Below are 27498 nucleotides of genomic sequence, written 5' to 3'. Positions count from 1 at the left end.
AATACCTAGGTAGAAGTGGGTAAACTGTTCCTTTCAGAATATAACAGAATGCAGAAAAGTAAGTTAAAATGCTAGGTGTCTGCCGTTGCCATTTGCTCTGTAGATAATCAAGCTTAAAACAGTGTGTTAGCTCATGGACAGGCAATGCTTCCACTAATGACTATCAGTGACAGAGTTAGTAAATAAAGGAAAATATAGAATAAGAAAGGACTTCCATTAGTTTCCTCTTGACCAGAAGAAAGACATTTGCACAACACTGGTTATGTTGGAGAGGTAGAGCTCTTCAGCAGAGACATGGAGTAAACTGAAAGCACTGCAGAAAAGAACATCCTGAAAACAAAAATTTGAAGAGTCTCCCCTCTACTGTGTGTACGGTTAATGCTGAACCTGATTTTGCAACCCAGTTCCACAGGGACTTTGAATGATTTTGTAGTGTTGTTTCCTTTTTAAGCATTCTCTAAGAAACTAAAAAGTCAGTCCCTCCTAATTAGTACAGAAAAATTAAGTAGACTCAAAACGTATACCAAACAGCAAAGCTAAGTCTTTTGCTCAGGGCGAACTGGAAGATGAACGCTATTTTATCTTCTAAGGTCATGTTTCTTAAAATGACAGAAGGATTTGTCTTGCCCACTGTTACCCTGTGTATGTCCAGGAATGGACCATGAAAGCAATGGCATAAAATCAAGAGAAATGAATACTGAGGGCCATACTTCCAAGAAAATACTGTCTCCTGCTGTTTCCAAAATAATTGGGAGAGTGATAGAGGAGCATACCAGAAGTGTCACATTTAATTAAAAGGAAAAATAGTTTTAATCAATTATAGTCTTTCTTCATAAAGACTTTATCCATGATAAAGGAAATACACCATGTGGAAAACATTTTTAAAACAGCTCACTAATTTTTAATTCTGAACAACTACAAAAGGGTCTGGCTTTCAAAGTGCTCAAAGCTCAGCAGCTCCCATTGTGACACTTGAAGACAGGTTTCTGAAAAATCCTCTGACTCAACTATGTTGAGCAATCCTCAAAAACCTAGTCCTAAATCCACAGAGTATACCACAAAATTCTTCATGGATGTTAATTTTTCACTAATAAAAGTAACTAATTCACCCCTAAAGCTGTATTATACAAATAAAAAAGTATCTCTGAGAACAATTTGTATTACTGAATGAATGAATATAAATTATTTTGCATTGTTTTTAAACTTTTATGAAGCAACTGCAAAATCAAAAAATACGTTATACATCTCAGTGACAGCTTTCAAACCGAACTGTTCATGGCCCATCTGATTTCATCAGTTGCACTGACACTTCAAATGACTGTTATCAGCGAGAGCTGCACAAGACTACATAATGAAAATATGTAAAAGTTAAATCTCTGATGCTGCAACAGTATTACTCAATAGATGAAAAATGATTCCGCAAAACATTGATGTCTGAAAAGAATTATATATGAGCTTAATTGCTTTTCCTTGCGAATTTTTCCTAGCATACAAGCCAAATTCCTTGCCTGATTCTGTTTTGTTTTGCCTCTTTCCCCGCCAGGGAACAAAGAAGCTCATGCAATGGTATTAGTTTTTATAGTGGACGCAGATAGACTCACCATCTGCCATTTCACTGAACAATCAGACTAGAATCAAAAGTCTGAAATATTGAAATAGCCCCTTCCCTCCCTCCCATCATGAGGATTTGAGTCTGGGCAGAAAACAAAGCCCCTGGAAGTCCGACTGTAGAGGAACATTTCTCAAAACTGAAAACAGAAATAAAGAAGGATTTAGAGAAATTTCTTGGAAATCAAGAAAATCCTGACTGCATGGGAATCTTTTGATGGCAGGGTGTTGTAAGAGCTTTGTGGACAATCTGAGGAAGACCTTCAATGTTGAGAAGCTTCTCAGCTACTAAGCAAAAGGAGTTAACACTGCATAGAAAGTTTTCTGAAAGTTTGCTGAACTCCCTACTCCTCAATGATTTTCAGGATTAATAATTTCACGGGCAAGATGATCATGCAGTTCATGTCTTACATCAGCTGGACACCATGGTAATTTGTACAGTTGGACAGGCTTTGGCATATTCCAACATCACTGGTGTTTTACCAGAATTTTCTGGTATCAGTAGACCACCAAGACCTCTTCAACATGGAGTCAGCACCCAAATTAGATGGAATAAAAAGGATCTTTGAAAATTGTGCACCATGCTGAGGGTATGGACAAGAGGAGAATAGAAAAGGCACATACACTCAGGCTGGTAGGTATCAGGAATTGTAAAAATGAGATCATCACTGGGGAAAATTACAATAGCAGCTCCTTCTGTGGGATTTTTACATCTTCCTCTGAAATGCAAAAATTAAAGAGTTAGAAGTAAACATAGCCCACTGACAAGAAATGACAGCCTAGAATTCATTAAAATCTTTTAGGGCATTCTCCTGAGCATAGAACATGTAAAAATGCATCTTAAATACCAGCAACAGATCATTAAACCTTATCATTTTTCAACTTTTTTTATTTCTTCTGAAACATTTGCCACAAACATACCACAAACACACCAACTCTAGCTCAGAAACTACCCTTGGTACAAATCATTGGAGACTGGGAGAGAATACCCAAGGAAGCTGACTGCTGATGTTGCTTTTGTGTTCCTTCAGAGGCACTGCTATCAGTCACTCTGAGCGTGAGAGGAGCTCTCAGTCTGACCTGGTACCATGCTGTTTTATGTTATTATATAGCACCCTTCTGTGTTATTCTTTTGATACAATGCATGTGAAAGGAAAATCAATTTGGTGGGGGGAAAAAAAAAAGAAAACACAGAACAGCTACTATGAAGGGAACTGCTTCCAGCACAACACAAGAAATGTGGGTCCAGCCTCCCTCAGGCTAAGTTCTACACTGATGGTTGCAAAATAGGGTACTACTCAAAATAAGCAATGGAGCAAAATCTGTCCCACTTTTAGATTAGGTACACGTTAGTCTTTCTAATGTTGAACTTCTGTAAACCTATGTTGAGTCCTAGCACATATCCAAGAGATTTCATGAATTTCATATAATAGAAGACATAAGGTGATGACATAGCTTTTAAACAAGCTTCTGATACACATTTCTTCAATAATGTGAAAAGGTACTTTTACTAAGGGGGATATAATACCACGTTATTGTAGACAAACCTTTAACTGAATAACTGGAGAGTGTTTCAAAATGTTTCCTCAGGTAAAGATTCACATTCTAATAAAGTCTTTTTATGTTGTATCTTAAAAAGAGTTTCACAGCTGCTTAGTCTATTCACAAATCACATACCAGTCTTTCTTTACATAGGGACTGTTATACTTTTAAGAAGTCCATATATTCACCCATGGTTATTTTGACCATCTAGTTAAAACAATATGTGAGTTTTATTATGATGCTTAAATCACCCATAAAAATCCTTTACGGAAACCACAAGATCCAAACTTTTACCCACAGAGCTAAAATAATAAGGCATCAATCAGCAATTCTATTAAGCAGGTATATCGTCTTATTTGCATACATGCCATTCAAAATGGTCAGGCAATTCACCCACTTTGAATTAAACATAAAAGGAGACATTCTGGATGTGGGCATACAGGGAAGGACTTACAGGTCCTGAGAGGAAATAATTATAGGCCCTAATGTGTTTTAAGTACAGTTTTGCCTCTCTACCAACTTGTGCCATGACTGACAGAAGGCAGCCACCTCTCAGTGCTGCTTGAGGGGTTCAGGATTTCCAGAAGCAGCTCAATAACCTCAGCCATTCCCTGTCAGGTAGAACCACAATGTTACTAATGAAACATACTGATGGATACCAGATGCAATTACTGCAAACAGACATTATCTCTACTTCAAATGACTGACACAAACTAACAGTTTCTATTTGGAGGTGCCAACGCTACAGAAGTGTGTATGCTGCTTAAGTTTGATGGCCAGTCTATCTTAACATGAAAAATAAACAGCAACAAAGAGGACAACTGTGTATTTTAGGTCAAAAAGATCACAGGTAGTTCTGCTTAAATCAGGCTTTCTATGAATAATGCTAGTAGCACAGAGACATATTTTCTTTCAAAGAAGCATCCCACCTCATGAAAAATGTGGAATTCTCCCCTGTGCTCACCACTACAGCTGGTTTGAGATCTTCCTCACATAAATTTTCAAGTTTTGGCCTACAAAACTGCACATGATTGACACAAATTTCAGCTGAAACCTTTGAGTAACCACCAGAATTTTCCACAGAAAGCAGATATTTTCAGGAAAAAAAAATCAGTCAAAAATAGCTCTGTATCAAGAACAGTTTCACCGGGAAATTTCCAGCAAGCTGTTTTCAGAAGTACAGACTCACTTAAGCCTTGAAAGAAGGTTTTGAGGGATATGTGACATTGAATGGGCTTTCTGCAAGGACGATCTAGGACACTGAAAATGAAAGGGCATAAATCCCATCAGTAACAGAATACACAAATTCTAACAAATTACCTTTCTTTGCATTAGAAAGTTCAAGACTTTCTACTAAGCTGACACAGGGAACCAGAGAACATGTAGTTGTTTTCTTCTGAAACACAAAGGGAGTATAATTTTCCTAGTATTTTGAAACATGCCAAATTATTAATTAATACTTTTTCTTTTTTTCAGAATAATATTTCAAATGTAAATAGGTCTCTGCAAAATTGCTTTATCAGTTAATAAACATCTTTAAGCTACATGTGGCATTGGCAGGAAGAACTTAAACTACAGATGGCAAAACAGATCTCTTTATTTGCACATCCTTCTCTTCATCTGCAATGCTAAAGCAACCACAAAAAAATGAATGTATTTCTGCCAAATCAATGTCAATTTTAAGTAGATTATTCCTTCTGGGTTTACACCATAACTTGATCCAATTAGTCAAAGATGAATGCATTATTGTTTTCTATCTAGATCTGAAGTACAACCAGTATGCAAAGCTAAAAAACCCCGAAGGCTATCCTAGGTAAAACTAGAAAAGACACAAGTTTTCACAGCCTTGATACTCCCATGGGTACTGCATTGGAGTACCAAATAAATGGAATTATTTCTAATGTATACTAAGGAAGGGTAAATGGGAGGAGGACTGTGCAGTGTATTTTCAAATGATGGATCTACAAGTGAACTTCATTCATGGCTGCTTGAATCTGGGATTTCAATTTATAGTTATTTATAATAATAATAATAACAAACACAATAAATACAGACTTTACTGACTTATTCAGTGTTCTTTCTATTGCTTCTTTCTAGCCAAACTTTTCTTTTGCAAAACCCACCAACTTCAATATGTCATTTGTCCAATAGTTTGACAGTTGTCTTCACAGTTTTCCATGACCACAATCCCATCTTTGAAATGTATTTTCTGAGTTGAAACAGATAATTTCTGCCTCATTTTAATTCCAGTCCCACCTTAAAATACAATTCTACTAGTAAGTCAAAAGATTAGTTTTAATTATTAGTGAGTACTAATAATCTTGTACTCCAATTTGGCAGTTATCTATGGATTTTTTTTTTTTTTTGCAATAAGTGCTTCCCATCCTGCTCCAGGCATTTACATCCCTTCCTTGCATGCTTGGAAAGAATGGTGGCAAGCTACTTGGAACAGGGTTGTTACAGAGAACAAAACTTTAAATGAGTTGGAAAAAGAACTTGGATAATTCTTGAATTTTCTTCTCCACATCTCTCAGTGTCTATTAAATACAAAGGTCTACATGCAGCTTCCAGCTGGGGAAGTCCCACAACCGATGACGTCTGGAATGATCTCTCTGTATTATGCTGTTATACTTTCTTTCTAAAAATCTACTCACTGTTCTCAGGAGACACAATATTAGAAATAGATACAATTTTAGTCCTTCTAGTAAAGAAATATTGAGACTTACAATTCCTGTGAAGAGCAACTTTAAGCTCTGTGTAAAAGGTAATTAAATGCAGTCCAGCTGCAGCCTGGCTGTCAGTGAGGCCAGCCTAGAAATACTTCGGGGAGCTATCCCTCTTCTTTTTTGGCTGTATGTCCCCCTTTGGTTTTATCTCTGCACATGCCAATCAGCCTTACAGATTTGCAACTATCTTTAAGAAATCCTTACAGATGAGTAACAGCTGAGAAGAAAGAGAATTCCTCACATCTGATGCAAGATGTGAATCCAAGGTAAGCAACAGGTCTGCCGCAATGCAGAAATGTGGCTTTTCTAGGCTTTTTCACTGAGAAAGAATAGCCTTCTGTTTCCCTTAGTACCCTGCAATGTAAAGGTTGGGAGCTAACAATTGCACACTGTCTAAGGAACATCTTACTACGGATTGCTCATTCAAGGCATGGATGGATGCTTCCCTTCATTTGCCATTCTCTAACAGAAAAGACATATCCCAGCTCTCAGGAATTGCACCTATAAGTAGCAAAGCCCAAGAAAGGAGGGTTTATTATTTACCCAGGTGCTAGCTAAGGGCTGCCTCAGCCACGCCTTTTCCATGTAAACGCAGGCCTATCTCTTTCTCTCTTTATGCCTCAGTTCTTCATATTAAAACACAGAGCTAATTACACCTTCCCATTACACAGTGATATTGTGAGGATAAAGAATGTAGGAGTCTGGCAACCAGTATATAACCAACCTGCAATCACTTGAATGAATAATGCTTGTGTAGAAATACCTTTACTCTAGCTTTTTTGGAGGCTGTTCAGGAATTAACAGCAAGCTGCAAAATACTTGCAAGAAGCATTAAGGTTGTTATTTTTGCTAATATTATCAGAGGTAGATGGTTTAACTTTAGTTTGGGAATAACTGCATTAGACCACAGTTACAAAAGAGAAGAGGTAACACATAGCATCTCAGATACACGGGCTGCACACAGCGCCCAAGGGAGCATTTGCCGCTGGTATTTGGCTGTTCCATTGAGGGTTTCTGTTCACTGACTAGTGTGTATGAAGCATTTAAGGATAATGGGATGGAACCACTGATTTACCTGCTCTTAAGCAACTCTCTTATAAATTGGAGTTTGGTTTCACTCACATTGAGATACTTTCTTTGATTTTCTATTCCCAACAGATAGGACTAGTAACAGTGCTTTAAGCATAAATGCTATCTGGTAAACACAGACCAATTTATAAGTGCATAGGAAGCTCTGGGTTTTACAAATGCACAGGAGAACATACTATATTTATTTTAGTAACATCACTGGTTTTTGTTTGTTAGTACAAAAAAGGACTGAAATTAAAGACACATGAATATTAAATGAAGCTTTAAATAATTTATTTTTAGTTCTGCCCTGCAGATGGCTTTACTTAAGGGTACTGCTAATAAACAGTTACAAATATCCATGCACACCTGAAATAGACTGATTTTATTTCTTAATTAATGAGGTGAAAACTCATTAACAGAGTAAGCACAGAGAGCTTTGAGTAACTTTTAGGTGAACTATAATCTTTCCATTTCAGTACTCAGTTCAGCTCCTCCGAACCAGCTGAATCACTGTGAAACTAACTGCATAGATGCAGGAGTTGGTAAGAAACCATCATGATTTAAAGCAAGAAGAATGAGTAGAGATTTTTTTCAGGAAGTCTATTTTTTGAAAAAAAAAAAAAAAAAAGTATGCAGTGTTACATGGTGTTTCAAGAACACCATTAGAATGACCAATTTGAAACAACATACTGGACCTCTTCGCATGTTAAAGATAGGAAGTAGGGAAATTACCCACTATAAATATATTTGTTGATTTATTTTTATTTTCCTCACAGTGGATTGTCCAAACACTGAGAAATTCTCAAGTTCACCTAGTATTAAAAACAATGCACTAATTGTATAGGTATTATTTCTCTATTATAGTGATTTTTTTTTTTTTTTAAGAGCCTGTTTTTCTATGATGTGCTATGATGGCTAATTGCATAATCAAATGTCAGCAATTCAGGTCTCTGACTGAAGACATGAATCAAAGCTCCTCAAACTCAATAAAAAATGGCAAAGACAAGAACAAAATTAGGAATAGGCATCCTATCCTCAGAGTGAGAAGTTGGTGAGGCATATGCCAATACAGCTCAAACATAATTGATAATTCAGGTGAAAATGTACTTTTCATAAAAATTCTACTTGATGTCATTGTGGAAAAGGAGCACAAAGTCCATGTGAGCACAGTTAAAACAAATGTTTAAAATAACACATACTCATTCAAAATGATTTTCAGTTTGCTCAGTTGTACTTCAGGTATATGAAGTAGAGTTAATAGGACATGCATGACTGGAGCTCCATACGTACATCTACAGATGGTCCTAGCCAGAAGCGAAAAAACATGTAAAGTAAAAAAGTTCCAAATAGAAGGACTCATACTGTTATAGAGAATACTGACATGTACTATCCTGTAGTAAGTATGATAATCAGGCACATTCCTGATTTGAGTGATAAAAATGAATATAGATTGGGCCAGGCTGTAAAGTAGTGTAAATCAACATAGCAGCATTAATTTCAGATTTGAAGAACCCGGCCATCCTGTTTAATTGACATTTTAAGCCTGAATGAGACCAGCAGATTCTCAGTATCTTGAATAATAATTAGACTGTATCCTATATATAATGTATAAAGAGCCACACTTCTTCTCGTTCTGGTGATAAAATTTGGTATTTCTGGGTGAATAAATGTAATGACAAAGAAGGAAATTAACAGCAAATCATTGTGGCTAATAAGGAAGTGTTGATCCAAAGTATTAATTCTCTCCACAGAAGGAAGACAAGCTAGACAGTAGGCTGCAGCAGTGCTGCAGAAGAATTGGCAATTAGACAAGTGCTATGTATACTATCTTTTAAAGTACAAAGAAATTATTTGTCTTTGCCAGACTGTGAAGAAGGTAAGCTGACATAAATTAGAAGACACTAATGGATGTTAGTTTCTTATTATTCACATTGGTAAGGTTCTCCATCATCTTCAAGGAACAGAAGTAACAATTAGAAAAATACACAGAAAGTTTCACTCTATTATCATAGACTCCTTCAGACCATCATTTCAAAATTAATCCCTGCAGAAATACCCAAATGCCAGACAAGAGTCAAGAACACAGTACAGCAGACACTATTCATCCCATTTCTAGTGGCCCAAACCCACATAATGCTGTTCCTCTCACAGCTCTCTCCATTCTGCAGAGTAGCCTGTTCACCTTCTCACCCATACGAAAGGCACGCGCTAATAAAATTCCACTGAAAAGATGCAGAGCAACTCAGTAGAAGGAGAGGATATTTTATCAGCTTTATGCACTAGTGTGAGTTGTTTCTGATGAGCAAGTTCTGGGATGGTAAATGAAGCATTGGAGAATGCTGCTCCACACCGCCCTGGAAGGCCACTCAACAGCATGACCACACCAAATCTTCAGTAATATGAATACTGCAGCATAAGAACACAGGACTGCTAAATACTGTGTAAAGCCTCCCAAAGAAATGGCACATTGGCCATGGACAGATTTAGAACAATATCGATGAAGATATTCAAAACTCAACTGATGAAGTCCCTGAGCAGGAGAACTTCCAACCTATGTGCTTCTAGGGGTATGTTTCTTCACACACAGTTGTTGTTCTTGCATTGCCTACTGGTTATTAAACAAGATTTCCCCTCAGTGATGACTCATTTTAGCTACTTCGGTTCAGAAAAGTAAGTAAATCACAGACACAGGTCATTTCAATGGTGTTGAAGTATGAGAAAATGAAGATTTTGAAGTACAAAAGGGGAAGAACAGTACTTGATAATTGCATTAAAATGTAAATGCTTTGGGGATATTAGATGGAGGCATGAAATGGCATAAACTTTGAGGAACTGACAGAGGCATTTAGGCAAGTGAAAGTACAAATGTAACTGCTTTTTACCCATCCGAGCTCAGTTCTGTTTATGCATTTTCACACATACTTCCTGTGTGAAGTATTCTGAGGACATGATAGATAAGGAGGTTGTGAGGGTCTCAGATAAGGAGGTTGTGAGGGTCTCTCCCATATCTTCCAGGCCCCTTATAGCACTAAGTTTTGAGGCTTTTCTTTTTTTTTTTTTTTTAATGAACAAGTTTGGATCCTGATGTTGCTAGAGGCAAGCAGCTTATTTTAGTATTTATTAATTAATCATTGTTTTAGCAAATGGGAACCTAGTCCTTTGGATTAACATCCAAGCTGGTTAGATACAGCAAGCGAGCATGTTGTTAAGCTTCCTGCTACACTCAAGTCCCATTTCAAAGCTCCAGCCCAGGAAGCACGCTTACTAAAGCAACACAGTCAACACCTACAGATTTAACACCTACCTCTCAGCTTCCACATGCACACAGGGCTTTGGAAAATGGCTTTGTTACCAATGTACAAATAAATGCATGCATACTTGTACCTTGCTCATGTATAGGGGATTAATGAAAAATCTAATACCTCATCACAACTTGTATCAAAACATAACATTTTTGAGCATGCAGATTTGAAATAGGAACAGACCCAGGTTGGAAACGGATTCGGTGATAACTGGTTTTGTTTGATGGCTTTTACAGACAGCAACCTCACATGTATGGACTTCTAGGTATTCCACAGCTTTTCTGGGTGGTGATGGGGAAGATAAAACAAACATTTTTCCTTTATCTGATCATGTGTAAATGAATGATTCAACTGCTATATCAGTGATAAGATGATTGCTAAATGGTTCTTCTCAACTTCTATCAATGGCCTGATGAAAAGAATTAACACTGACAGTGATAAGTTGTTTTCTCAGGCATTGAGACTTCATGACAAGAAAGGATTTCTTTTGCGGTCAAAAGACATTTTATCAGTTGAATATTGTTCTTCATTAAATGCATTAGAGGTGTCCAAGGATTTGCCTGACATTTAAGCAACTTCTGGATTATCTTTTGCCTCTCCACAGTGATGTAGATCACCTCTCTTTACTGAATGCACAGGCTGTAATGCAGATCAATTTGTTCACCATCTTTCCTCTGTCACTTATTCTGTTACATTTATCTGAGTAATTCATTACAGACCTCACCTAATCTGTCTCAAGGTTTTGAGGGTTCTTTAATGTAAATGTGTTTGCTCAAATATGTCAGGCTTAATGGACATGTTTTAGGATGATGCATGTCAGACTTAATGTATTTACCACATTAATCAGGCTTGTTTCCTTCACATCTATTTCCACTCCCTGAGAATGAGAAAACATGAATTCAACAGCTGTTTACTTAGTACTCCAGTAAAAACACCCAAAGTTTCAGTAGTTTACATAATGGTGGATAAAAGCAAGTCTTTTTTTTGGCAGAGGGGGGTGTCCAGTATTTTTTCTTCTCTTACTGGAAGCTTGGTGCAAGCTTATTAAACAAGCAGATGAACTGCTATTGTTTTCATCAAGCTTTGGAATAGGCAATTGGGTAACTTATAATTAAGCGTTACAAGTATGTACATTAAATGGCACATTCAGAAATTAAATTTGAAACATACTTTTTCACTTCCGGTGTTCATCAGATCTAGATTTCAGAAAGAAACCAAGAGAAAAAAGGCAGATGACATTGGAGCAAGGATCTGTTGATTAGAAATGGTATCGGTGTGGAAACAAAAAGGCAGGCTCTATATCATGGTCTAGATTTCTGGGGAGTCAGATAATGAGCAATACTGGGGCACCACAAAAGCAGTAAAGAGTGACCACCAGTTTTAAATGATACAGGTGAACAAATATGAGAGGAAAGGTGAGAAAATAATATCTTGGCAGTAAATGGGTATATCTGTGGGAAAACTATACAGAAGAACAAGAAAGAAAAGAGGAGTCAAACAAATTTACCTGGGGTACTAGAAAGAATGCAGGTCCTTCTCCTCATAGAAAAGTCTGCTTATGAAGTGTGCTTTTTTATTATCATATATATAGTTTCATAGTATGGCTACTGGGTGCTGAATAAAACAATATCAGAATACACAGATAAGGCTATCATCTTTAGTATGTTGATACCTCAATACAAATAATTATAATGCTGACATTTCATTTTAAGTCAAACCCACTTATATCTACAACATATGTCCTATGTTTGCTATCAGTATATCTGTAAAATTGCTATCAAGTTGCTAGCAACTTTCTATAAAACTTGCTGTGAAGGACATCCCTGGTTTGTACTGAAAATGTAGTTTGATCACTTTTCTTTGCTGCATATAAAGCTTGAAGGGGTGGACTTTAAAACACAATGCAACATATAAAATACCAACAACACTTCCTTTCTGGAACATTAGGCATCTAAGGGATTCAACCAAATATTCTCTAAAGAAGATGAATCTCCAAAAAGTTGCTTAAAAGACAGACCTTCCTTTTTCTGACCAGATTGCCTTTAAATTAAACTGCAAAACCCGTCTGCAAGGTTGTTCTTGGAAAGTAGAAAAAATGATGATAAAGCCTGCTATAAGGCAGATGATTATCAAGAACTTTAATGGAATTGAGCACTGGGCTACAGCAGAGCTACAAAAGAATCCCTTGACCTCAGTGTGTGTTTTTGTTCTAGCACAAAGCAGCAAAGTCTACAGTGCACTTTTAATGTTGCTTTGATAGTGTGGAAGCCCAACCCTCTATCTAGCTAGAGACTTTTCAAAACCCTTTTAAGGATCTGCAGGTGTTTTCTCTGTATTATAGAAATGTCAGTATCTACAAGGTTCCCATTTAATGTTGGATGAATCAATTTTGAGCAACTGACCTGGACCTCTAATGAAAATTTGACAAAAAATAGACTCAAGTCTTTCTTCAAAGTTTCAAAAATTCTGACTACATTTATCTTCATAATCTTCACCTGGCTCTGAATTTCACCTGAAATACTCCAAACAAACAATAGGGGTCAATGCCAGTTAGATAACTTCTTTCCAAGAACTCTGAATCTTTCTCCTGTTCTAACCCCAGCCTGCCTCAAGGAATTAACTCCCCATACAACTTCAGTAGGTAGTATCTCGTGTTTCCAGTGGAGCAGATAGTACCAACAACATCCACATATATTTTGGATTGCTAGTACCAATTCTGGTGTTATCAAGTATTTGCTCTCTAGAGTACCCACAATGCTCAAGTGAACTGTAGGTCTATTGAGATTTTTAAAATTTATTTTATTTTTACCAGTGATGTCATTCCAAGGACAAAACCTACCTGCAGTGATGTCCCTGATGTCAAAGCTCAACAGGCTCTTATTGAAGAATGAATCTGGCCTTTTAGTTCAATCAGTGACATATTAAAGATAACATTTGAAAACAAAAACTTTCCAGTTCAATAAAGTAATTCCTTTAGATGACCTGTCCATGCTTTCATGTACTCCCTGAACTTCAGTGCTTTAGACCAGAAGTGCTTGTTTGATTCACTTAGGAATTGCTAAGGGTAGAATGACCACTGGAAATCCACTACAGTGAATTAACATATTTACACATAGAAATATCTGTGATTAAAAAAAAATCCTCTTTCTTTGTATTATATTGAGTATAAATTTAAGAATAGACCTGAAATCTTCTCAGACACCTCTCATCAGCCTATTTAGGCTGGGGAATATATGCTGAGATTGTGTTTTGTGTGAAGCTTGAGTATATCATTAGCAAAAAGCATATTAAATGTTGACTTGCTTCTCTAGTGAATTTGTCACCCATTTGGGGTGACAAAGAGAAAAGGAAACTGGACCCAGAGAAATGATTATCATGCAGCTTCCAAACACGGGGTTTCGTAAATCACCAAAGTGTTGACATCTGAGAAAATGGCACACTCAGTCTTTCCTCCTTCAGCCTCAGCATAGGTTTATATCAACACTGAAGAATGATATGATTAATTACGACTAACTTTCCTCTTCATTACAGATATATATATTCTTAAAAAGAAAACAGGTCAGGAACCTTTTAATTTGCGTAGGGACCTGTATAGCCAAAAATATTTTTGCTATGTGAAGTTGTCTGCAATAATGAATTCTTCAGGAATTAGCACTTGTTTGCTTGTGCCATGGATTTTTGGCTTTTCCCTCAAAGCTGTTTATCAATGAAAACTCTTAATACATTACAATTAATACAATCACACTTTCCCAGGAGTGGCTGCTAATTTGAAACAGTACTTGCAATATGAAACATTAAACTTTCTCACAAATGCTTTTTTCTTCTCAAGATGTCCAATTATTAAATTCTCTATGTAAAGGTGTCATTTGTAACTGTCTTGTAATTTTTTTGGCCATCGTGACAATGGTGGCCTGACACTTCTACTCCCTTTGGGGAAACAGAATTATTTTTCTTTGTAAAATGAAGGCTTTTTTATGTTTACATGGGAGCAATACTGTCAGGAGCTTGACACATTGTCTTTGCATTCAATAAAAGAATGTTATTTATACGAATATTTGGAGACCCTGCTGTACCTGTCTGAGCTGGGGATTCTCTCATGACATGAAGGGAAAGTCAACCTTTTTATCATGTCCTTCCTCTTATTAGGTACCTTAGCATTTCCCACTTCATCACTTTTTCAGAACCCAACTACTTTATTGCAAAGGGCTTGAGGAAGGAGCTCTGAAGATGACTGGACCTGAAACAGATACTCGTGGATTCTTAGGTCTCCTGTCTGTGGGAAGTGGGAGCACAGGTAGCATCTGGGCTGCCAGGGCTGCATTTGGAATCCTCACTGACAGTACAGCAAAAGCATCCAGGGTATAACATATTTTTGTTTTAAAAATTTTTAAAATGTTTTAAATACATGTTTAAGTACAATATGGCACAATATAAATGACTGCTTCATATGGAAATGAACATGTGTTCCCAAGATACAGGTATCCTAGAAGGGAATTTTCTATTACTGTGCATTCTTGTATTCTTTCAGTTTAGCAAATCCAAAGACTCAGCAACATACTTAAATTTGTTTAGATCAACAACTGACAATAAATTAAAAACCTAGCAACTGGCATTTTCCACGTTTTTTGTTTAACACACCCAGGAGTATCTCATTATTAGAAAGTGATGAACCAGCATTGTCTTATGTGATACCAACCTTGAAGACTGTTCAGTTATGTGTAACTTGTTTATTAGCTAACTGGGCAGAACTGATGTCAGTTTAGGTATTTTGCAGTGACAACTACAGCAACACGTGTTTTTCCTATTGTTTCCTATTGTTTTTCCTATTGTTTCCTATTTTTTTTCCTATTGAACATCTTCCCTGCTTAATCATAGCCTTTTACATCTTCTATACATTCAGCTCTATTTTGTTGACAGTTTAGATCAAAACCAGTAGAATAAACTCATTAAAGTACAGCTACAAAACCACAGTGAACTTTGTTTTCTTAAAACAACTGTTCATGATGGTGAAGAATGCAGTAAGAATTGAATTTACAGCCCACTGAAATTTTAAAGATTTCAAAGATGTTCCTGTTCTGGCAGAACACCCAACACTGAAACTGTTCCATGCAAACAACAGACCAAAAGCCTCCACCAGGACATGAACTGCTCAGGGGACAGAGCAACTGCCCTCTTTGATCAGACTAAAGACCTGTCTCACTATTAGGTGCCTGACAGCAGTGAGGCATAGCATTTACAGAGCTGTCCTTCCTCTGTTTTTCCCTTCTTCTGCTGACAACCAGAAGCTTAGGAGTTGGTAACAAAGAAAGCCGAATTTGGTGCTCTCGCATCTCAGGTAATTCTCCATACCAACAAGTTCTCTATAACCTTCAGAGGTTCTTCCTTCTGTATGGTTTTGACTAAAAATCACAAGCTGACATGGGAAATGTTCCAAACAAAAGTTTCTTAAAGCTGCAAGAGTTTCAGTCTTGAAAAAAATCAGTATCTTTCTATGAAAACCTTTGTATCGGAAAAATGCCAGAACCTCTATCAAGGAATTTGATAAAAGAATCTTAATGAGACCTAGGAAAGCTTGCTATCCACAAAGAACAATGTGGACATACAGCAGCAAAAACACCAATGTAAGATAAAACATAGCCTGATGAGAGTGATATAAAACACAGCAAGATACTGATTTAGGAGTATTCAGGAAGTGCACTTAGATCCATGCTTCTAATTTCCCAGGCTTGGCCTTGTCCTGCTGAAGTAAGTAATGACTGGTACATTCTGCATTAGGACTCACTGTGCTAATGTTAACAAATTTGCTTAGACTTCTATTATTTTTACTGTGCCAATACTACCTATTGCACATAATGTCTCCCATCATCAAAGAGTTTCCTGACATTAACAACTAGATCCTCAGAGTAAACTCCTTGAGTTATTCTAGATGGTTTGACAAGGCAGAACAGGGATAGCTGGCATCCTGTGTTGAGCCTTTAAGAGATGGCATTGTCTAGGGAAAAGAAGATGCTTTTGTAATTGGTATAATTCAGATGATGGAAGGGTCTTTGTACGAGCTATAGGAATTTCTCAAGGGCAGCACTTCTTGGGATCTCTGTAGCACTACATACTGTGGACTTGTATAGACCTGGGCCACTGACCTACCTGTCACTTTATCCATGTCATCAGCCCTGAGAAAGGTGAAGAAAAAGGTCTTTTGTTTGCAAAAAAGGACTTTGGTGCACAGGAGGGCTGGGCCCACAGTGACAACCTCTCCCAGCCAACTGAGGGCCTCATGAACCCAAAGCACAACGGAAGTCTGACTTTGGAGAATGCCAACCAACCTGCTCCATAACCTCTATGTCCTGTCAGAGACTCAAATTTGGTGCCTGTGGGAGGAGCAAAATATTAATGCCCTCAAAAGCCATCTGCATGACATATTACAGGACACAATAACAAAGTAATATATTGAAATAGATAGCAATCAGGTCTCAGCCATGACCACCAATTACACTGATGAACACTAAAGAAGAACTGGAGTCTTTTCAGAAAAAAGCTCTGCAAATAGCTATTTTTTCTTGTTCAGTATCTGGATTAAAAAATTAAACCTAAACATTTCACATCAATTCAAAGTAAAAGTTTTCAGAATTTTGGGGCGGAGGCAAAATAATTATTTCAGTCTGAGGCAAAATAATTCGGAACAATCTTAAGTGAGTTATTCTCTTTTGGGCAATTTCTAGTAACAGAAAGTAAGTCCTTTATTCACAGAGTGAGGAGCATGTATTTTTCTTTTCAGGGCTAGTGCCTACCCACTCAGAGAATCTCCTCAGAGTCTTACACTGCATTGTTCAAAGTTCTTGTTATTTAGTTGCTGTAATGGAGCCAAGTTATGGCTGGGTTCTTAGAGAGGGAAGAGTTTAGGGATCTTTTCTGCAAGTAAGACAGCCAGAGTTTATTTGGCTGAGTTTGGGACCGAAAAGGATGTATAAATCAATAAAGCATGCAAACATTTTCCTACTATCCCAAAGAGAAATGTGTTTCGACATGATACCTCTGTTCAGCCCCACTTGCTGGGTTGACAGTATCAGTGAAATGAAAGAGCTTCTGGCTAGCAAAATCATTTACAGTGTCCTGAAAACACTGAATCAGATTTTAACTATTGCTGCAGTCTCTGCCTGCAAAGGGAACTTGCTAAAGAGGAATCTTTTTTGTTCAGAGTCAGTTCCTTATATTGGTGACATACTGGTCTAATACAGATCCCAAACAGACTTCTGTTTTGTCCTCCACTGCCTATTAAATATTTTAACATGTACTGTGGTTAAAAATTAGTACCTGCCAGTCAAGAAGCAGGGCGGATGGTGCTACTCTCCTGCAAAGCGTAGAGCAAAGGCAACTTTATTTTCAATAACAGCTTTAAGGTTTTCTGAACAGACACCTCGTTTGCTATTCCTTCTGGTTTAGTTTATCACAGTAATTATTCTGATATTCAGAATTTCATTCTGAATTTTACTAATTCAAGGTCAGATGACAGATTTACAGTATATCAGTATTATTCCCACTGAAAGTATCGTGCACAACAACCCTCGAGTTAAGCCACTATATGTAACCCACTAGTTTTGGAGGCTGAAATGATCTTTCATAGTCAGATTCCAAACCCTTCTGTCAAGCACTGCATTGATCCACAATTGGTAATGGTATGTACTCATCTTTTATATAGTTGGTGATATCTGGCTATCCAGGAACAGAGCTGACATTAGGTGGGCAAACAAATAAAGTAAGGAGAATTAAACATGTTTTTTTCCAAGAACTGAGACAGCAATAAAATCCAGTGTAAATAATTTTGTACCTATCACATGACTCTGACATGTAGTCCTTGTCATGGTGTCCTCCTCTTCTTCTTGCAGGTTTTCTGTGACTACTTTAGCCTGTACATAGTACAACAAAAGTGAAGAACATCTGAGAATCTGTTTATGTTGCTTCATGATAACTACAGAATATCTTTTCAGAAATAAACTAAAGTTACAGGGCAGCTAAGAGTGGAAGTATATAGCCTGTCTCATTCTATGAATGATATCTGAGGATAACAACTTTAACTTCATTCAAAGTCACAATATGCAGCAGTCAAAAAATACCCTTGGAAGATGCAATTCCTCAAAAGGAAAAGTCTTTTTCTGCATTAAAAAAAAGAAGAAGTATGCTCAGGTGTCCTGACCTCTTCTTTGTTTCTCTCTAGAAGTACCATGTTTCAGATTCTATGCTAAAAAAAATATGAACTTAATATGTGATGTGGTGGTATCTCTCTAGTTCAGTTTGCAAACACTTAACTTTGGCGTTTTTGTTTCCACCTCTGTTTAAAAGCATTTATTAGCTAAACAGAGAGAAAAAACTTCATTTAAGAATGCAGTGCACATTAAAAGCCTGTATGTGTTATTCAAGTATGTGTTATTCAAATAGATATTCTGTTTTTCAAATGAAGGCATATTTTTGCTCTGTTCTTCTGCACTCCTATTTCCCAAGTGTATATATAATCTGAGTATCTTCCCAGCATACAGTGAAAACCCCCTCCATTACATGCCATCAGCGGCCATAATTCAGATCCAGGGACATATTTTTCTGCCATGCTATATAAATCAAACAGGAATGAAGATACTTTCAGGGTGATGAGAGGAGGAAAGCCAGCACTGCAGAAAAAATTACTTTCAATATCTCAGAGATCTTAAATTATTTGTTAATCACTCTCTGCTGTTTTAAACCACTTACAGCACATTCACAATAACATTAAATATGTTCTGTAATCTAAACCAGTAGAATTTATCATCATTTGCATGACATATCTTTGATCATAGTATATATTATGCTTGTCTGGCTTACACAAGTACCCCTATTGACCTCTCGTGACTAGCCTCAGTAAGACATGAAAGACTCGCTCCCTATATTTATAAAAGTGCATTTATAATCTCTTAATCCCAGAGATTTGATTACATCCTTTTTTCTTCTGAAATGAGGCTCTTCAGGCTATGGAAAATGAAGAGGAGAGTATGTGATCATTTGTCATCGAATTACGGGTAAAACAATTTCTCACATTTGCAGACTGCATGGCGGTCTGTGGCTTGCTGCTGATGTGACATTTCACAATATTAGGATAGATCTCTGGGTATTCCTCAAACATACAGATTGCAGACAGACAGTGCTATACAAAACTCCTGGTGTCTTGATTTTGGTGCCACACTTCCACCTCACAAAGTAAAGCCCATGGCTTTTCTAAATTATGCTGGGCTGTAATAAAATCACAAAGATGAAATGAAGCAGTGCAGCACAAAAATGATTGTATCTCACCTTAAGCTCCAGCCAAGGACATGAAAAAGTATTGGAGAATGTGGAATATCCTTGGTGCGGGCTAAAGGATTATGTATTTCTGTTGGCTGGCCTTTAGAGCAAAGTGCTTTTTTGATGAACACTAACGGGAAGCGTATCCCTCTGAAGGTGAATGCACAAGGCCGCCATTGGTGGAACATTGCTTTTTCCATAAATTCAGTGGTAGTCAAGCAATAACATTCTTTGCATGAACAGAAATCAGAGGTAATTGGTGCATATGTTATGGCATAATAGTGCCCCAAGTCTTTACCTGGCACATCATAAGATAAGAGATTTAATCATCAAAAATTAAATAGGCTTTAAAGGAAAAACCTTCTAGAAAATTAATGTTAAAAAACGTTATGGCCAGGATTTAAAGAAGCAGTATATATATGATATGCTGTTTTGAAATACAGCAGCTTCCACACTGAGCCCGTATGACTGAAGGCACTTTGCCTTGTTCAAAAAAGAAAAGAAATCTTCTTAGTTTAGGGCTTTTCAAAAGATTTATGCTGTTTCCTCCAAAAGCATTCATTTTGTCTTTTTACAAACAAAAAAATGCACAACAGGCCATTCTACCGCATGCGACTGTTTTCAGTCACAGCCATCTCTCAGTCCTTTGCAATCTGCTTCAAAGTAAACAGACACCAAAGAATAACTGGAAATTATAGTAATAAGATGCATTAACTTTGAATTTAAAGACTTGTAGAAGTTTGGAGGGCAAGATGAAATATCACATACTGTGGAATCTTAAGGTATATGTCTTTCGTAAGTTAGCATTAAGAACTGTAAGCACATTTTAATCTCGTTATTCTAGATGTCGTCAGTCTTTTGGCACTAGATATTTATTTCAGGAATTAAGTGCCACAAAAAATACAATATGAAACACACAAAGATGAAGCATATAATGTAACTTAATCTTCAAAAACAATACAAAAAATACTTTGATTCCCAGCAAACAAAAGAGTCTATGGTATAGGACAGGTAATGCCTTTTCCCCATGACTAACATGCCCTTAAAAATGAAATAGTATAATAACATTTCTCCATTATTTATATATATTAAGGGCAATCTTTGTAGTTACCTGATAAAACAAAGTGTGTTTCTTGAAGATAAACTTAAAGTCCTAAATGACTATTATTGCTGCATTTAGAAAGACTTCACAAAATGACAGACAAAAAGCACAGCAGATTATTGCAGCATTAGGAAATAGTAAGTTAGAAAGAAATTGTAGAAGCAATGTGTAGAGTTTTTTGTACTTCTGTACAGTGAAGATATACCGTAAGCTGTCAGGACCATATTAAATGGGGCATAGTTAAACTGAGTGGCTCTGATAAGGGGCTCTGCTTTGCTATCAAAGTTCTAGATCAGTTGGATTGAATTTCCTGCATATTGCACATTTCCAGACTTTCATTCTCTCTCTTTCCTTTCAGTGACACTACAAGGACAGCCTTAGATATGCTTATAATTTGTGGTTTTATAATGCAGGAGACATCTGCATTTTCAAAGAAGAGATGATACCACCAGAGTCAGGAGGAAAAAGTTTTCAAACACATTCATTCTGCATATGTTCCCTGTAAGTTTCAAAAAATGACCTTGCAGATGTTCTTAGGAAAGACATCTGCATTAAAGTAAAAAAAAAATTGCCTGAAGTTGAAACCATGTGTGGGATATTTTAACCTTAAGCATCCTAAACATCAGTACTAAGCTAAGAGTTCTTCCAGTTCCTATTATGAAGCTTTCTGAAATTTGTTCTACCCTTGAAACATATCCCAAAGAATTTGTATTTCAAATTCTCTCAGATTAAATAGTTACATGTGCTGTACTTCAATAACTCAGTTTTATCAGAACAACAAAAGTAATAGCCTCAACTTCATGTTCAGTATTATATTTGGCACAAGTTTTCAGACTATTTTGTGAAAATTGTGATTATTGTTAATAATAATCATAATAATATGGTCAAGACAGCTATCAGGAATGAGAAAAGAATGCTCATCAAGTTAAAGTGTCTCTGTTTTCCTGGTGCTTGGACTTTAAAAGATCATGGGAAAGGCCCTTGCTAGGCAAGAAATTGCTCACTAAATTCTAAGGTTAATTATTAGAAGCTTCACAAGGAAGGGCACCCATTCAGTCTGACTTTAGGCTACAATCCTAGACTCTGTGTGTACACTTCTCAATGCAGAAAAGTTAGCCACTCACACAACCTTTCAAGAACCAGAATCTAGCAGCTTACAGAAAATAAAATTATTTTTCTTCCAAATTGCAACATTCCTACTCTCTGGGTAAATTAAAGTATCAGGTATAGTTAGTACCTTATTGAAGCATAAAACTGACTATAGGGCATTAACAGGGAGATTTTCCATGGTACAAAGAGAGACATGGGTCAAATGTATGTTTTTGCTTTTGAAAGACTCCCTCTTAAGTGACAAATATTCCCAAACGTGGTCAAATACTTTGCCTTTTCCCCATCAGCAGTGCACTTTTTAGACTTCATGATTTCTATAATGTTCAGAGGAATGTTCAACACTGGCATGCAATTTTCAGGGGAAGAGGAAAAAATGAAAAAAAAAATCCAACGGTCCTATTATTTCACTTCACTACAGTATGATTATAGCATCATTGTCCATATATCTCCACTGGAATTGAATTGCCAGGAGAAGCAGTAGGATCTTCATGACTAGCTGTATAATCTGGCCTATAGTCAAGCTGCCAACTTTTGTATTAATTCAGAATTCTCTAGCTACACAAAATCTTTCTATCATATATAAACAGTTATTATCCTGTTTGTCTGTACTAGCAATAAGGAACACATCCAGAAGTTAAAAAGAAGATAATAATGTTTTCAGGTACTAAAGCACTTACCAGGGTCTGATTCTGCATTTCCATATCAGCTTTTGTGTTGCTGTTTTTCTTGTGGTTTCCTTGAGAGCTGATACAGTTGCCGTGAAGAGAGGAGCCCTGGGAGCTGCCCTTCGACACACTCCTGTAGGAAACATTATTTGATCCACTTTCTGTCTGCTGAGCTGCTTTCTTATCAACTCTGCAGGTAGAGAGTGATTCCTCTGATAAATTACATTGCCCTTCTTCAATCACTCTACTTTTCCATTCCTTTAATGTTTAAAGTAACCTCTCTGTATCATTCTGTCTCTAGACCTTTGAGTGATAAATGTTTCTAACTAGCCTTGATCAAATCTGTCACTTGCGATTTCAGGTAGTATATCAATTTAGTCTTTCACATATAATGATTTATATTATATTTGGGACTGCTGTGGGGCAAACGTGAAAACACAGTATAGCAATTGCTAAGTTCTTCTGTGACCGAAGGTTGTGGTAGCTAGACATGTAATTAATTCTGACTAGTTACCAAATATATGTTTGCTGGTTACAATACACGAAGATGGAATACATTAAAACATATACCTAATTATCCTCTATCTTTGCACACCATCTGCCTAGATTCTTGATTTCTTGAATAATTTGAATTTCTATCAACTTGGATGTAACTTGCCATTCTTTTAATTTCAAAGGCCATTGGTTTGGTTAACAAAGTAACATGAACAAAATTACCATCTCATTATTAATGTTTTTTCCTGTAGAGATTAAAGTTCTGATAGTGTACCTACTGATTGCTACTATGCATTCTTAGTCTAAAAGGAACATACATTGAACTTAGGATCTGAGCATCTGTAAAGCTAGTGTACAACAACACATCCCAAATTGTGTTCCAGAGTTTTACCTGTTTAAAAGCTCTTTCATAAAATTGTCTTTTGGTGAGTATGTAGCTGTGGTGGAACCTTTGACTTGTTCACACTCAGTCTCACCAGGCATGTCTTGTGAAGGTTTCATAATTTTGCTTTCCATGACATCAGCTAAAATGTCACCGTTGTCCGTTTTCCTGTTAATTTCATTTTCTATTTCATAGTGTTGGTCAGTTTTCTTTTTTTCTTTTCTTCTATCTAATTTTGTCTGCTTAATTCCAAATCCTGAAACTTTTGCATCTTTTTTTTCTACCTTTGTTTTAGGAACATCAGTTTTCCTGCTACTCAGTGCTGGGACCTTACTCTTTCGAAAGCCAAACCAACTAGCTATAGAGGGCCCAGTCTTTTGTTTAGTCTCCGCAGCAGGAGACTTGGTTTGTCCCTGACCCTTTTGCACATTTTCTTGGATGCATAACATGACTTTCTCCTCTATTGTAGGTTGTAGAGCCGGTGAACTCAAAACATCGGTAACCTTCTCAGAGGCTTCTGCTAACTCTAAAGACATTTGCTGTCTTCGTGACTTTGTTGCTTCCAGTTTATGAAGACACTTTATTCCATCTGAGCTTTGAAATGATGAAATTTGTTTGGAAGATACAGTAGCTGATGCTTCTAACTCCAATTCTGCTGGTAGAACACTTTTTTTACTTAGAGCTTCGTGTTTAAAACTTTCAGTGCTTTTCTCACTCTGGACAGAGAGACTGCGTGCATCTTTCTGAGAAAATGGTTTGTTTCCATCCCATTTTGAAGTGTTGTGAAGCAAGTCTACTTTTGAAGATGATCTGAAGGGCAGTTTGCTTGGGCTTCCATGCTGGCTACTGCAACTACTCATATTTCCAAGAGAACCTTGTCTAGAATAAGAATTTTCTGTGGTTTTAGGAGTATATGAAAGAGTCTCTGGTGTCACTGCTGACCCAGGAATGGCCTTGATTTGAAGTCCTTCCATGGCTGAGTTCTGCCTTGTTAGAGAATTTCCTCTATCAGAAGTGTTTGTAATAATCTGAGTCCGTACTTTTCCAAGACCTTCTGTCACAGGGGCAGATGGCTTTTCCCCTGTATGAATGCTAAAACTCTGACTACGAGCTTTCGCTCCATTCATGCCCAGAGCTGGCTTCAAGTGTGACTTGTTGCTAGAAGAAACAGATCTCTTAACTAATTTGTTTTCTAATCCATCTACTCTGTCTGCCACCAAGTTGCAGTTTTCATGTGAATGAGGTGATGCTGTATCCGTACTAAGTCTGACAGTAAAATTATTTTTTACTTCAGTATCAGATGTAGAGTCTTTTAATTCAGCATCCGTTGCACCTCTAGTGGTTACGCTTACAGATTCATTTTTCTTGTACTTACTTGAACTCACATTACTTTTGGAAGCTGCATTTATACTGTCTTTTTCCTGCTTCCCTGGTACAGTAGAGCTCTTTCGGAGAAGTTGGGGAGATTTGACAAATAATTTCAGTCCTACAGGGAGACGTGTTTTCATTCCTTTCTCATTAGAGTTTTGGGTAGCATGTGCAGTGTCACTACCATGAAACAGTGTTGACAATGGGGAATTGTTTACCTGAGATAGTAAAGGCTCACTTGTGCTTGTTGTATGACATTGAGGAGTTACAGGGAGAATGTTTGGCATCTTTTGTGGCTGATCCACCCCACTGTCACTGGAAATATCTTTTTTGCCAGAATATGCGTCTTGTGAAGAAGTTGTTTCCAATGATGGACAGCCTAGAGAAAAGGACCTCGGTGTTTGAAAATCTGTATTGGAAAATTCATGATTCCTGTGGAGACCCAGCTGATTAGGGTTTTTTGGGTAGACTTGCTTTGTGGAAACTTTGGAAAGTCCTTGGCATGCACTATGGGGTTGCTGAGATATGCATTTATTTTGCATAATTGCTTCTGCATTTTCTTGAAGGTAAGATAATTCAATCTTGGCCCCAGAAGATATATTTTTTTCTTGCATTTCATGACTAGATTGATTATGAAAGCCAGAGTTCATAGTTCCTTTTAATGGTGATGATTTCAGTATATTTTTTGCTGTTTCACTGGGACCAGCTCCTCCTAACTTTACTGCTACAGATGGTGAATGAGCATAATTAGGCCGAATCAACAGGGATGTTGACCTGCCTGGAGGAAGGGGTGGGGATGGTGATCGGGCTTCTACAGTTGCTAAATCACAAGGAAAGTCTCTGGTTGGAGGTTCTCCATAGTCACTGGGCTCTGTAAGGTGCTGAGGCAACAGTGGTGATGCTGGACTCTGACTCTTTGGATACCTTGACCCGTCGCCTCTGCCTGGACGTTTCAAGCCAGGCAGGGGGTGGGCAGGGGGCTTTGGAACCTGGAAGTCGACTTTTGAGTCAAAATTACGAGGTGGACTTTGTGCCTTTTTGAATCTTGAAAGCTTTACAGGTGGCAGAGCAGGTGATTTTTCAAGGGTTGAAGGGCCCACTGATTGAGCTACAGGTGTCTCCTCGCTCTCAGTCATTGCAGTTTTTTGTGGAGAAAATTTACCTCTGCTGGGTATTTTAGTCAAGTTTGGCTTTTGATTGATTCCTGCATGCACAGTGGAACTTGAATTGGCCTTGTATGATACATCACACACTGGCTTCACTAGTTTTTGTCGTGGAGTATTTTGCAGTGTCACTCTTCCACAGCCTGAAGATTCACTGCAGGTCATGGGGACAACTGTATTTTTATTCCCTGTATTATCTTCAAGAGTCTTTTTCTTGGTTTCATCTTCAGGTCTTTCTAAAGCAGTGTAGTTTCTAGCATTGGTTCCTGTCTGCAAATCAGTTATTCCCTGAGGTATAAGTTCAGTATATTCTGCACTGGACCTAGTTTGTGGCTCGTTGACTGAAATTTCATTTCTTGTTACAGTGACAACTCCAGTTTGATGTGAGCTAAATTCAATAGGCTCACCATCCTCAGCATCAAATATTACAGTAATGCACTCTTCAGAAGAGGTCTTTTTTATAACCTTTTGTTGTTTAATGAAATTACATGTCTTTGGCCTAATGTCTGAGTGAGCAGATACCTGTTTTTCCTCTTTGTTAGTAGATACAAACTGAGAATTCTCTGTGACTTTGAGCATGTCAGAGGTCTTTGTGTACTTCTCAGTAAAAGGAGTTGCTAATAAATCTGATGGACTTTTCTCATCACTGCTTTCTATATGCAATTCATCCAACACTTCATTGTCGTCAGTATCTGAAAGCTGAAAATGAAGGTCCTTCCAGCCTATATCAGCATGGCTTTGATTTAGCTGTAACTCAGGCAGCTTTGCTCTGGTGCACGATTTTACTGCTGCCTGAAATTCACTGACAAAACTAGTCAATTTTTCAGGTCTTTCCTTTGAATTAAAATATGAACTTCTTTCTGGCAAATGTTTCCTATTAGGATCCCAGTCAAAGAGACTGTCAGAAACGCTGTGAGTTAATTTGTTACAATAGGTCCTGCGGACTTTGCTTGGTACTTCCTGCAGCAACAGTAAGGATGAAGAGTCATCGTCTGCATCATCATGCGAATCTGAATCATAAGAGAAAGTTTTGTTATGTGCAATGCCAATACTTCCTATTTCCATTGGCTTACAATGAGTCTGTTCATTATGGCTGCCACATTTAACTCCAGGGGAATATATTCCTTCATTAGAGTTCATGCAGTCTTTGTAACCCCATTTTGATATTACTGAAGGTGATTCAAGTAATATTTTTTGCTTCTGTAATTTCTTCAGCCCTTCTAAGATATGGTTTTCCTTGATACGAGTTGGAGGTAGATCATCTGCAGGACTTGAGAGGTTGCTTGGGAGCGAAGAACCAACGCTTATTCTTTTATCCCAGCTCACGGATGACTGTTAAAACAAAATAAAACTCACATATTACTCTGTCATGGATTAAACTCAGTCAGCAACTGAGCACCGCCCAGCCGCTCACTCACCCTCCCCCACCCTGGTGGGATGGGGGAGAGAATTGGGGGAAAAAAAAGTAAAACCTGTGGGTTGAGATAAAGACAGTTTAATAGGACAGTAGAAGAAGATAAAATAATAATAATAATGATAAAAGAATGTACAAAACAAGTGATGCACAATGCAGTTGCTCACCACCCACTGACCGATGCCCAGCCAGTCCCTGAGCAGCGATCACTGCCCCCCTGGCCAACTCCCCCCAGTTTCTATAC

General features: G+C 37.4%; 1 protein-coding gene across 18 annotated transcripts in view; it reads right to left on the bottom strand.

Moving 5' to 3' along the window:
- Positions 1-27498, bottom strand: part of NCKAP5 (NCK associated protein 5) — a 400045-nt gene that overhangs the window by 37848 nt on the left and 334699 nt on the right. For 16 of the 18 annotated variants that reach the window (XR_012044259.1, XR_012044258.1, XR_012044257.1 and 13 more), the window contains 3 exons: positions 23319-27172; positions 22445-22622; positions 18075-18153 (listed from right to left, as the gene is read on the bottom strand). Coding sequence is in view for 14 of the 18 variants with exons in the window: in XM_072873993.1 (XP_072730094.1) it covers positions 18075-18153; positions 22445-22622; positions 23319-27172 (4111 nt within the window). In the remaining 4 variants the exon portion in view is untranslated. Of the gene's footprint in view, positions 1-2232; positions 2328-18074; positions 18154-22444; positions 22623-23318; positions 27173-27498 lie in introns of all 18 variants that reach the window. The other 2 variants (XR_012044260.1, XM_072873985.1) reach the window with 2 other exon arrangements.

The sequence above is a fragment of the Ciconia boyciana genome, chromosome 10 (assembly GCF_034638445.1).
Source record: "Ciconia boyciana chromosome 10, ASM3463844v1, whole genome shotgun sequence".
Lineage (NCBI taxonomy): Eukaryota > Metazoa > Chordata > Aves > Ciconiiformes > Ciconiidae > Ciconia > Ciconia boyciana.
The sequence above is the reverse complement of the archived record's forward strand: the minus strand, read 5'-3'. Positions and strand labels throughout refer to the sequence as shown.